The sequence below is a fragment of the Pagrus major genome, chromosome 18 (assembly GCF_040436345.1).
Source record: "Pagrus major chromosome 18, Pma_NU_1.0".
Lineage (NCBI taxonomy): Eukaryota > Metazoa > Chordata > Actinopteri > Spariformes > Sparidae > Pagrus > Pagrus major.
In genome coordinates this window covers 23,492,665-23,504,735 of record NC_133232.1, presented here as the reverse complement: position 1 = coordinate 23,504,735, position 12,071 = coordinate 23,492,665, and the positions used below count along the sequence as shown (strand labels likewise).

Below are 12,071 nucleotides of genomic sequence, written 5' to 3'. Positions count from 1 at the left end.
CACTAGAAGGCTGTTTTCATAATCATCTGCTGTTTTTCTGCACACACACAGTTTGAAATCCAGCCATGGTCCAATATGCAACGTATAGCCTACATGTTTGATGTGGACATGATGGTATAAACAGGGTTATATAAATAGGACTACAATACAAGACATAATCCTAAAATTATCTCTCCACATTTTCTGTCTCTTCTCTACATCCTTTACATCCAAGCTTCTCATCGGCTTAAACTAATCTAAATAAAAGTGGATAGACTAAACTATTTCTTAAATTTCCGGTAATCCAGGGAACCTGACGGATCCCACTTTGGGGATAATGTAGTAATACAGGCTAAGAATATGTTAGCCATTTTTTAGTTGTGTCAACCCACACAATACATTGCTGTAAAAAGTCATATAAATATGTTTACTTGTAAAAAGCCAATGCCTTGGTTTTTACTGAATGTAGGTCATAAAATGGCACACAAAAAACATATATTGTTTCATATTATGTATTAAATATTGGTTTAATTTCACTTGCAATTTAATGTTGCTTTTTGCTTTTTTAAAACATCCTCTGCATGACAGAAGATGGCTTTGTGCTACTTTTTATAAAAGAGCAAAAAAAAAAATGTCACAAGACTTGCAGATCTTCTTAGATAAATTTAAAGGAAACTCAATCTGTTACTTATTGGAAAAATCTTTGGAAATATATTTTATCAGAATTTTAGCACCATGAAGGATACTGCAGGCAAAACACTTGGCTTTTCAATAATAAATCATTTTGAGTAGATCCCCAACTGTGGTGGACTTTCCTCTCTCCTTGTGCGCCCCCTGGTGTCAGAACGTGTTAAACACTGAAATACACTGAGGCCTACCACTGTTCAGCTGTCTCTTCGAATGTGTATTTTTACAACATTTTGATAAGAAATTAAACCAGTTATTAAGATAAAAACAAACATGTTTCAGGGTGACAGTATTAACTTCCATCCTGAGCATTAGCTTTTCTATCAGCCTCAGTGAGATAGTCCTGGTCAGCATAGATAAGAAAGCCCGTGAAGGTGCTGTCTGTCCAGAAAGGGTCAAAGAAGAGTCCGTTCTGCTCGGAGTAGAAGATCTGCAGCCACACCTGGTCTGACTGCTGCAGATGGAGGACAGTAGAACCAGATGCCACGTCATGGTTCCCTGTATTTGCATCAAACGTCTTGATCTTGTACTGTCCATTGTGGACCAGCCCGATGGCCAGGTGCTTATTGGCCAGAGTGATATCATACGTGAAATAATAGACCCCGGGGATTTCACAGACAAATTTCCCACTGCTGGTGTTGTAGTGACCCCCCTCGTTCAGCATGATCCTGCTGAAGCGGATGGGCAGCCTCTCTTTGGGGTAGCTCTTTGTAACCGCCACTGAGAAGGCTGATCGGGCTGTACTGCCACAGTTGCACCCTCCAGGAGCTCCTTGTTCACCCTTGTCACCATGCTCTCCTTTTTTTCCTTGTTTTCCAGCCATCCCTGGTGTTCCTCGAAGCCCCTTCAGTCCTCGAGGTCCAGCCTTGCCTATGACACCTTCACGCCCTGTCACACCTGGCTTGCCTGGGTTCCCGGGCCTCCCTGGATCACCTGATAACAGATGCAAAATGATGATAGACTTATATTATATGGCTTAGCACAATATCCTCAGATATCCAACACAAAAACTAAGAAGAGCCTGAAAAGCTCCCCAATCTGATTTTATACCTCACAGTTTACTGTCTGCTCTGGTGCAACCTGTCTCCTAGTTATGGCACTAGAGTGTATCAGGTTTACATGTATTCAACCATTTGTTCTATTTACATTGGCTGTACATCCTTATTGTTGGGGTCCTGAAGAAATGACCATAAATTACTGTTACTCATGTTTTACCAGTTATATGGTCCATGCACAAAATAATGTATATTCTTTTTGTTCGCCACAAAGTCATTCACAGACAAAGAAATGTGCAGCACGGTAACATTGTGATGTTACCAGAGGTCGAACTATTAAGTTATAAATCTCCAATATACTCTGTAAGTAACATTGAAAAAAAGTTTTAAAAAGTAAGTTTTTTTCTTATAAAAGCCATGATGTATAATGTTGATAAAACAATGTTAAATATGTTGTTTGAGCTGTTAAAGGCAGCCAAATCACAACAGCAGAGAGTCAGTCAGTGAATAACTACCTCCCTCTCCCTTTTGTCCCTTCTCTCCATCCTTTCCGTCCGGGCCATCCTTCCCAGGGGGCCCCATAGGACCCATGGCTCCTGGTGATCCAGCGGCTCCGGGGTTCCCTGCGGGCCCCGCTGGGCCCGGCAGGCTGCAGACCAGCTGGGAGGAGTGGATGGTGATGTTTCGACCTTTCTTGAGTGAGGCATTCATTGACTGGGAGAAGACAACTGACAGCAAACAGAACATCACACATATCTGGAGCATGATGGTCCCTGTAGAAAAAAAGTAACTGTTCACAACAATATACTTGTTTCAGGTTTGAGTTAGTCACAATCAGATGATTTACATTACATAAAATGTTCCCAGTTAAAGAGACTGAAAAGCCAGAGTACATGCATATTATCTACAACTAGAATCAGAAGAAAAACATGTTAAGAGGTTATAGTATAAATGTTGTGGTCAGTTTCATGCTGTGACTCAATGCCTAATGAGAGATACACACATAAATTATACACAAATAATGCTTAAATCAAAGCACATAATGGCGTTAACAGCTTGTTTTTGCAAAGGGTGTGCGCCAGCCTTTTCAAAAACACGGAGAAACAACTCACCAGTTGAGAAATTATGGCCCATGGGCATTTTTCAGCTCTGTCCAAGTCCTTTTTCTGCATGAGAGTGCACAAGCTCTCCTACATGATTTTCCAATAATCGATGAGATTTCATTCTGTAAGAGAAGTGCTGCAGAGAAATGTGCAGCCCAGTGAATCACAGTCCATAACATCCGCCCTGTTTACACTGCCAAAAAATACTTTCACCATGATGTCATTATATTCAAGTCAGTGCAGCAGTGTTGTACAGCTGAAGTGGTGACGCATCAAGTGTTCATGCTCACGCTGTGGGAAAACAGGACACTGTATCACAGACATGATAAAACATACAGAACAAAGTCAGACATTACAGCTTTGTTCAGAATCAAACAGCACAAGGTGGTCTGCAAAAGTTTATGAAATGCACTCTGAATATTACCAGATGTGTTTATTGCAAAGCTGATAGCTGAGAGACCAATAAAAATGTTGCAGCTGTTGGGTGAGGCAGTGCCTGGAGTTGAGCGCTCTACTGTATTCACCTTTAACTGGAACCATGTGAACAGAAATTACATAAGCTGATGTTGTGTTGCAGGTTTCCATGTGATCACAACGTCCTACAGCTGTCAAAGAATTAAAATGAGTTGGAATAATATTCAACTTGTGACAGTGACAAAAAGTATTCAATATTTAACATCAGTGATCTCCAAAACACTTCCTGAGTGAGTTAACTGCATCCAGTGCAATCCCACTGCTATTTATGAAGCAATGTACACCAATCTCATAAAGCTGAGATCTAATTCCTTGCAAATTGTAGCAACAGATAACTTGTTAAAAACCTGAAGAAAATATTATTAATTTCTTCTTTCAGTTACTTTCATACTTATATTCATGTCACACAATACTTCTCTATCCATCGTTAATGACCTTATAAAGGAGTCTCCATGTTTATCGACGTGTCTCCATGGTTACCGACCCGTTTCCAAGGTGACGAACGCGTTTCCATGGTAACACACGTGTTTCCATGGTTACCGAGGTGTCTCCATGGTTACTGATGTGTTTCCATGGTAACCAACATGTCTCCATGGTTACCAATGCGTTTCCAAGGTTACCGACGTGTCTCCATGGTTACGGGAGCATCTCCATGGTTACGGACATGTTTCCAAGGTTACGGACGTGTTTCCATGGTTACGGACGCGTTTCCATTGTTATAGACTCATTTCCATGGTTAACGACGTGTCTACGGACACATTTCCATGGTTACAGATGTGTCTCCATGGTTACCAACACGTTTCCATGGTAACAGACGCGTCTCCATGGTTACTGATGCGTTTCCAAGGTTACTGATGTGTCTCCATGGTTACCGACATGTTTCCATGGTAACGGACGCGTCTCCATGGTTACTGATGCATTTCCATGGTTACCGAAGCGTTTCCATGGTTACAGACGTGTCTCCATGGTTACCGACGCATCTCCTTGGTTACCGACGTGTCTCCATGGTTACTGATGTGTTTCCATGGTAACCGACGTGTCTCTATGCTTACGGAAGCGTCTCCATGGTTACGGAAGTGTTTCCAAGGTTACCGGTGCGTCTCCATGGTAACAGACGCATCTCCATGGGTACGACACGTTCCAATGGTGACAAAAGTGTTTCAATGGTTTTATAACTACCTACTTATTTGATTTTTTGCATTCTTCCGATTATTGGTATCAGTGTTTCTGATATGATCAGAATGCAGCCCGACACTTACATTTAGACATTTAAGTGCATCTGGCCCTCTGATGAGCTTCTTCAAACACAAACTGTGGTCATTTTTAAATCTAGTTGAGAGGCCAAAGTTTTCAAGGACGGCAGATATTTGATACTAAATAACAAAAGCCAGTCTACAGAAAGATGCATTAAATCTGTTATATGAATATATGTGTCCACTGGACAATCAGCAGACAGTATGCAGCATTAGCACCGAAGCTCTGCATTTGATAAACAATTGAAAGATACTGAATTTGTACTTGTATTGATCCATAACAATACACACACAATATTTTAGGAGGAAACAGGTGCAGTGAGTTTCTGTTGAAGGGTAAGCCTCGAAAAAGGAATGCAATAGTTCCCCAAAAAGAAATTCATGGAGAGAGAAGAATCACTTCATGTCTTCATTATTTTTGTAAATTTACAGCTGATTGACAAAACTGCTGTTGTGCCCTTTGATTAAATACTTAAATCAAAAATTATATGACATTTATCTATTAAGAAAAATCTTGACAGAAAAAATGTGGGTGAAAAACTTGTCCAACGGAGAGCTCAACTAACCGGAGAAGGATGTCCTTGCCAAAGTTCTGAACTTGAACTGCAGTAATTAATAAATGGACAAACACAGCAGACTACCATACCAAAGTCACTGATCTGCTAAGTGACGCTAACACCTATGAGACACTGAGGCGAGATCCTACCAGTAGCTACGAAAAGAAGGGGATAGAATATAATGTTTTCTGGTTTCTCTAATCCTTTGTGACACAAAAGCTTTTCTTACCCTCAACGTATGCATAAACGACAGGTTAGAAACTAGGAATCAGTTATCTTATCGGTATCAGCCATGAGATCATTAGCTGCAGCCCTATTGATAACACTAGCACATTCACAGTGATGTTAATCAATATTCATTGTCTATGCAAATAAAAAAAAAACTTTTTACACAACACAAAGTATTCAGACAAATATATATTTTATTATAAAAATGCATTATTTCCAGTAAAAGTAGTTATCATCCTCAAATGACTGTTACAACTGAGGGTGGCTGCAAGATCTAAGAAAATTGTACATTTTACAACATTTTACCATGGAGCTGATTAAGTAAAAATAAAAAACTCACATCATTGATGCTTTATCAGCCTGCGGCATCAAAAACACAAAGCTTGCAAAATGGAATGAACAAAACATGTACACCGATTCTGTCACGATTGTAAATCAAACAGAAGCTCCTGCTGTAAGTTTACAAGATGAGTCTTTTTTCCACCGAGCAGCAGCTCTGGTAGATGCCTCTAGAGTCCTTGGGGAGGGTTGAGGGGTGTTTGCAGGGATGAAGAACAGCTCACTGTCCCAAAAATGAAGCCATGGGATCATCTGCTCTGCAGCGTTTCATGCGGAAGGCCTCCATTTCCTCCTCTGTGGGCGCCTTCACCTCCATTAGGCTGTTGTACGGCCTCTTCCTCTCATCTATCTGCATTATAGCCTCTACGTGCTTCACCCGCTTGTCCTCTGCCTCTAGTGCCTGGGAGGAGGAAACCGGTTGGAGATCAGCCACAAAGAAATGATTCAAACTGGAGATACAGACGGACGAACCCAAAAATAACTTTACCTTCTTCAGCTTCTCCTTCTTCTTCTCCTCATCCTCTGAATCACTGCTGTCAGAGGTGTGCTTCTTGTTCTTTTTGCTCTTCTTTTTCTTCTTCTTCTCTTTCATCTTATCCCGATGCATCTGGAGATTAAAAACATTAGAATTACATCTACATTTTCACTGAAAATAAAAACACCCATGTAATCATTAACAGTCTCTTACCTCCAGCAGAGACTTGGGCGCTTCTTCTTCCTCCTCAGGCTCAACCAGTCCCTCCTCAAATGGGACACAGTCTGTGTTGCTCTTCAGGTTACAAAGAGAACAAAAACAGCATGTAAGTTAAAAAACTATAAAGTAAATGAGCCTTTGATCCCTGTTACATCAGTACATCTACTTACGATTCTAACTCCAGTGTCTCCTGTGCAGTAGCTCTGTTTGACCATGGAGTGACAACACTTGAATCCCCAGAAGCCATCTTTCCAGTAGGAGCCCCAAATACACTAAAGAAAGAAGATTATTTTAGAATAACGCAAACAAAATGTGTCAAAAAGTAGTTTTCCACGGTGGCCCTGGTGTCCTTACAGTGTGGTTGTTGATGAGCACGTCCTCCTCATACTTGGAGCGAGCCACAGCCTTCTCGAGCCCCTTCAGTACAGCGCCGTGACGAGAGTACTCCAAGTAATCCTCTGTCTGGGCCAACAGCAGCTCCCGTGGCGGTGCATCCAAGTGCTCTTCGCCCCCATACTGATTGTTGCACAAAAGCAGAAACATCATCAATGAAGTCCTCAGCCCGAATGAATACTTAAACCTCCTGTATAATGTGCAACTATGGGCTATGAGAGACACATATTGAAATCTTGACGACATGTCTCTGCTTCCATTAAAAACCGACGTTACATTCGGACACGGACTGTAGCCTAGATTTTATTAGATCCATTTTGCAGTGGGAAATGCAATTAACAGGCTGCTGCTCTTAACAAAAGATTTGAGCTGTGTACCTTCTCTAGGATGCCATCCCTCTGTTTCTCTTTAAAGTCCTCCTTCTTGACCTTGAAGGACTTGTGGAGCAGCTCCAGCTTGGTGGGGTCGGCCTGCAGATGCACCTCAGAGCCTCTCTCATAGGCCTCCCAGGCAAACACTGTCACAAGATGAAGCATTGACTATTATTTACACGGTACAGTACAAATACATGCACAAGAATTTTATCTACTCAGCCTTCAGTGCCTCATCTCATATCTAATATGTTATAATCAGTAGACATGTTTTGGCGGGGAAAATAATTCCAATAACAAATGCCCCCCTGGGACTTGCACCTATGTGATTTGACAAACAAGCTAGCCTATTATTTTACGTGTGAACCCTATCACCCACTAGGTGACCATTTACATCCACTGGGTGTGGCTAGCTGGTTGTCAGTTATACTTAAATTATCCATTTATATTCATTCTTCTTTTTTCTCGAATTGACTTACATCAATGCAGTGTTGTATTATCAAACAGTGCTGATTTACTTGAATTTAACATTATCGTGTATTTATACTGTATTTAATAAATCATGTATTTGTATTTACTGTTTTTCATGACTATAGTTCAATTTGTAAATCACTGCATTCTGTTTTTATTTGTTTTACACAGCATCCCAGTTTTTTTGGAATCAGGATTGTACAAACAGAAAGTCCTGTAACCTGTAGTCCTATACAAGAGCTGGAAAATATCTTAGTGACTTACACTGTGTTTGAGCCATGGTGATTGTGTCCCCAGAATAGCGAGCAAAGTTGTCTCCAGCATACCCCACTCTGTCAGACAAAACAGCTTTGTTACATTCAATATTATTATTCAATGAAGGCCACTGAGAATGTTTGACCAATCAGGAAACAAAGTAACTTACTCGTCAGGGTTCATGCCAGTGTTGGAGTACGGGTTCTCTCTCATAGCTCGAGTCTTTGGATCATAGTATGCCGAGTTTGGATCCAAATTCCTCAAGTACTGTGACACACAGACAGGAGAAGTTCAAATTATTGGTTGCCTCAGGGTTAAAGCAACAATTCATTAGACATTAGAGGCAACAGAACATGGTCCACCACACAAAAATGTAAAAGTTTGACCACAGTGAGAGTAAAACAATAGCTCAGAGCAGAGAAAAGGCCTGTGTTTGCAGACATGTTTCTTACTTTGGCTGTGTCTTCTCTGATACGCAGATTCCTGACTGTGATTCGTCTCTTGGAGTCAAAGTTCTGACCGGGCATATCGATGTCATCTGCATATTTATCTTCATCCTCATCCTCGCTGTCGTGTTCCCGCTCCTGCAGAGAAAGGATTAAAAAAATAGAATTGATCGGTCTTCTAGACAGGAGACTGCCTTTACCTCTTAAATTAGACAACAATAGAATCCATTATTATTAGAATCTTCACATTACTGAACACTTACAGTTTGGTCCAGTTTTCCAGATGCCAACTCATCCTGAAGCTTCTGGGCCTTCAGTGTCCTTTTGGCCTGAGAGGCAGAAACAAATGGAGAGTCAGATTCACGTGGGTAACAGGAAGCCAATGAAACAGTTACAATTGTCTTCCACAGCCTTCATACCAGGTGGGAAACACTGCAAAAATACATCAGTTCAGACTTCAGTGCATCTCTGCTACGTTTGCTTGATTCATACCCCAATTAAAAAGTTCTGATTTAAATTAGCTTTTTGTTTTTAAAATAGGCTCTTGTTCATAGTGTTAAACCAAGCTTACTTTACCACTGGACTGCTTACCAGATCTACTTTGGCGTACTCTTCCACAATGCGCTGGTGTTCCTCAGGATCGTACCCGTTCCAACGGTCCCGCTTCCCATCATAGTCCAAGTCAAGTTGCACCTGAGCATGTTCATCTGGAGCTATGCCTGTGCCTGTGAACTTTGCCCCAACTTTTCTGGGTCGCTGATGAGACAAAAGTGAAGGTCAGAGTTACACATTATTTATTACAGATATGACATTCTTTTAATGCACAGCATTAGAAACAAGTGAAAGCTCATCTCTACTGTAAGATGATTACTGTAATCCATTTTACCTCCAAGCAGTCCTTTTTCTTATGTGTCATGGCACCGCAGTTTTCACATGCTCCCTTACGAAATTTAGTGGTTAGAGAACCCTGTTTGAAGAAAAAAAAAGAGAGAGAGAGAGAGGTATTACGTTAATTTCAAGTGAATTTGAAATGGCTACATTAAATATCAGATTGATTCACTCTCACCTCTTGCACTCCTCTCTTGTACCACTCTGCAATGTTTGAGTACGGCTGCTCAGTTTCACTTTGTGGCCTCTGATGCTTTAGTGTGGGCCTTTTGGAGGGATCGATGTACCAGGGTACTGATGAAATGTACTGTGGTATGTGAGGGTTGATGTCCCTGGGAAAGAAAAGAAGTAACACAAGCGGTTCACAGTGATGTTACAACCGGAGTTTCAATGTAAATATGACAATAAAGAGTCACTTCACCAAATGTAGACTTAAAGATCAGTTAACTCATTATTAGAAGTACCACTCAGCCTATTGAAGCAGTTGTTTAATGTTTTCTTGTGTTACTTTGAAGGACCTTTATCACGTCTGAGAAAATAACCTGAATGATGTCATTAGATTTACTTCAGCTTCAGCTTGAAGACAATTAATTCATAGCAGAAAGCTTGCATTACAAACTGAGGGTAGTTGCCTCATTCAATACATATGGGAAGGATGGTAGAGATGAGAAAGATATCCATGTTACGGCTAGCAAGTGTTCACATCAACTCAAGACAGCTGTATTATGGCAGACTCAATTAAAAAAAAAGATCCATTAAATTTGGTTTTAATTCCCTTGAATAACTAACTTTGGGCTGGGGTGACCATGTTCGATTGTGTCATTTTCCAAAAATATGAGTTGTGCACTTTATATACAAGTTAGTAAGTTATGATGTTTTCGATATTACAGCAGCAACGGTTAGCCGATTAGCAACTAGAAACTAGTTTGATTATCATTAATTGTTTGACATTTTTCAAGTAAAAATGTCAAACACTTGCTAGTTCCAGTTTCTTAAATGCTAGTGTTTGCTTGTAAGCAATCTGAATATGTCAGTCTGGGCTCTTGGAAACTGTGATGAGCACTGACATTTTATTGACTAATCAAATAAATCATTGTGGAAACAATCAGTAGATTAATTAAAAATGAAAATTGTTAGCTGCTGCTCTATCCAATATGACATGAATGTGGCATTCACCAGGTAGGGGAGATCTAATGAAAGATGCTTTAAATGTAAGTTTAGTGTGCAGCATGTTAAGATTAATTAAGTAAGCTGACGTTTAATACATGGTATTACAGCACTCTGGCCTCTGCTAGCATCCAGACATGAACAAGTTGTAAGCTGGACTGGAGCTTTTCTTCTGATGACCTGAGGACCCACTCTCTGTGCAGACATAAACTTACTTTCCCTCCTCGTCCACCTCAGCCGGAGCGTTTCCCAGCTTCCTCTGCTCCTCCAGCTCCTTCTTCTTCCTCCAGTCCTCCCTGGTCATCTTCTTGGGCTCATCCAGCCCCACGATCCCCTCCGAGCTAGTCGGAGGAGTAGCAGTAGCCTCCTCGGTCATGACTGAACCTGCCACCAGAGATGCACCTTATTTCATTACCTTCCATTATCGCCAACTAACACAGCGAAGTGTGAAAACATAATCGGTCCAGAATATACATCTGTTACCCACCCAGCAGTGAGTGCAGTTTGTTTACAATTATAAAAGTTAAAACAAAAGCTATTTCGTCACTATAACGTTAGCTTATCTAAGTTAGCTGTTTACCTTCTGAGTGACTTCAACGTGGAAGAAGCAATTTATCTCATACACGCTGATTAAATAAATAACCTTACCTTGGCAGGACCCAACTAATCACACGGTGGTTGATATTTCCTTCGTAGAAACGTGACTTCTCTCGGTATTGAGCTCTGTGTTTGAGCTGGTGCGTTGTGTTTAGACTAACACACGACCGTCGCCATTTTACATCAACCGCATCTACGTCACATCCGGTCTTCCACTGTGGCGTTGAAGTCAAGTCACTGGTGGGAAAGAGCGACCTCTAGTGGACGCGGCTGCCGCAAGGACAGCGTTGATTGCACGATGGTGGTGCATGGTCAGTACTTGATCTTTCAGAGTAGTACATGTTAAGTGTTACTTTACCACTCAGAGTAAATTATGCTGATCAAAATGAACTGATATAGGGCCCTAGCAGCAAAGTAAGGGTCCTAGCAGCTCATTTCTTTCCCCAGGAGCTTGATGTGGCCATGACTGATAAATAGAAAATAATGTGAACATAAGGCTCAGCTTTAAATGGCTTGGACTGTGTATGGTTTGAAAGGTTTATGATGATAATCTATGATGTGTGTGTGAGATCTGGAGAAAGTAAGTTTGTAGTTTGTCGCTAGCCAAAATGCTCATTCTTGATATCAACATTTAATTTCTCACTAGTGGAAACGTTCATCGTTGATATCTGTAACTTATTTAAAAACTTTTACCACTGACTTCTATTCAAACTCAGTTACAGGTTATTATAACTCGATCCCATTACCAATTTTGACTAGTTGCAGTTCTGATGAGTGATATGTACAACTCAGCTCTCACTAGTGGAAATGTCAACTGTTGGAAAACCATTATATTCTAACTCATGGCAATATTCATTATAGATAATTACTTCTGTTCTGACATTACAGATATCATAAATACAGTACTAGGTATCTAAATTTATGTTATGATGAGTCAAGATTAAATTATTGATGTGGGGTTGGAATTGTAACCAGTGAGAACATAATTTCAGACATCTAGAATTACATTTCAGATAACTGACATACAATTTTAAGAAATTTCCACTAGCCAAAATGGTGACAAATCTGGAATGGTTTGTTGATGTGTCAGACATATCCAAAGCCATAGCCAAACTTAGCGTGAAGAATGCAACACAATTTGTAGTGGAAATCTCAGGTAGAAAAATAATCAGGC

General features: G+C 40.6%; 2 protein-coding genes across 2 annotated transcripts; both read right to left on the bottom strand.

Moving 5' to 3' along the window:
• Positions 1 to 751: 751 nt before the first annotated feature.
• c1qtnf2 (C1q and TNF related 2) lies at positions 752 to 2,860 on the bottom strand. Its single transcript, XM_073487419.1, has 3 exons — positions 2,774 to 2,860; positions 2,177 to 2,434; positions 752 to 1,599 (listed from the first exon to the last, which is right to left on the bottom strand). The coding sequence occupies exons 1-3, from the start codon at positions 2,799 to 2,801 to the stop codon at positions 959 to 961; spliced, it is 927 nt and encodes a 308-aa protein (XP_073343520.1). The 5' UTR covers positions 2,802 to 2,860; the 3' UTR covers positions 752 to 958.
• Positions 2,861 to 5,452: 2,592 nt separating this feature from the next.
• On the bottom strand, positions 5,453 to 11,094 carry slu7 (SLU7 homolog, splicing factor). Its single transcript, XM_073487538.1, has 15 exons — positions 10,949 to 11,094; positions 10,516 to 10,684; positions 9,312 to 9,465; positions 9,132 to 9,212; positions 8,837 to 9,001; positions 8,509 to 8,574; positions 8,252 to 8,383; positions 7,969 to 8,066; positions 7,809 to 7,876; positions 7,080 to 7,219; positions 6,664 to 6,825; positions 6,480 to 6,581; positions 6,304 to 6,384; positions 6,103 to 6,222; positions 5,453 to 6,015 (listed from the first exon to the last, which is right to left on the bottom strand). Exons 2-15 carry the CDS (start codon positions 10,674 to 10,676, stop codon positions 5,836 to 5,838), a joined length of 1,710 nt encoding a protein of 569 aa, XP_073343639.1. The 5' UTR covers positions 10,677 to 10,684; positions 10,949 to 11,094; the 3' UTR covers positions 5,453 to 5,835.
• Between the last annotated feature and the right edge of the window lie 977 nt (positions 11,095 to 12,071).

Excerpts from the sequence above, each read along its gene's own strand:
- c1qtnf2 (XM_073487419.1), bottom strand. The coding sequence starts at position 2,801 with ATGCCCATGGGCCATAATTTCTCAACTG. Across the intron at positions 2,435-2,773 it reads GGGCCATAATTTCTCAACTG|GGACCATCATGCTCCAGATA; the intron begins GTGAGTTGTTTC and ends TTTTTTCTACAG. Across the intron at positions 1,600-2,176 it reads GGGACAAAAGGGAGAGGGAG|GTGATCCAGGGAGGCCCGGG; the intron begins GTAGTTATTCAC and ends ATCTGTTATCAG.
- slu7 (XM_073487538.1), bottom strand. The coding sequence starts at position 10,676 with ATGACCGAGGAGGCTACTGCTACTCCTCCGACTAGCTCGGAGGGGATC. Across the intron at positions 6,385-6,479 it reads GAGACACTGGAGTTAGAATC|AGCAACACAGACTGTGTCCC; the intron begins GTAAGTAGATGT and ends TGTAACCTGAAG. Across the intron at positions 6,223-6,303 it reads CGCCCAAGTCTCTGCTGGAG|ATGCATCGGGATAAGATGAA; the intron begins GTAAGAGACTGT and ends TTTAATCTCCAG.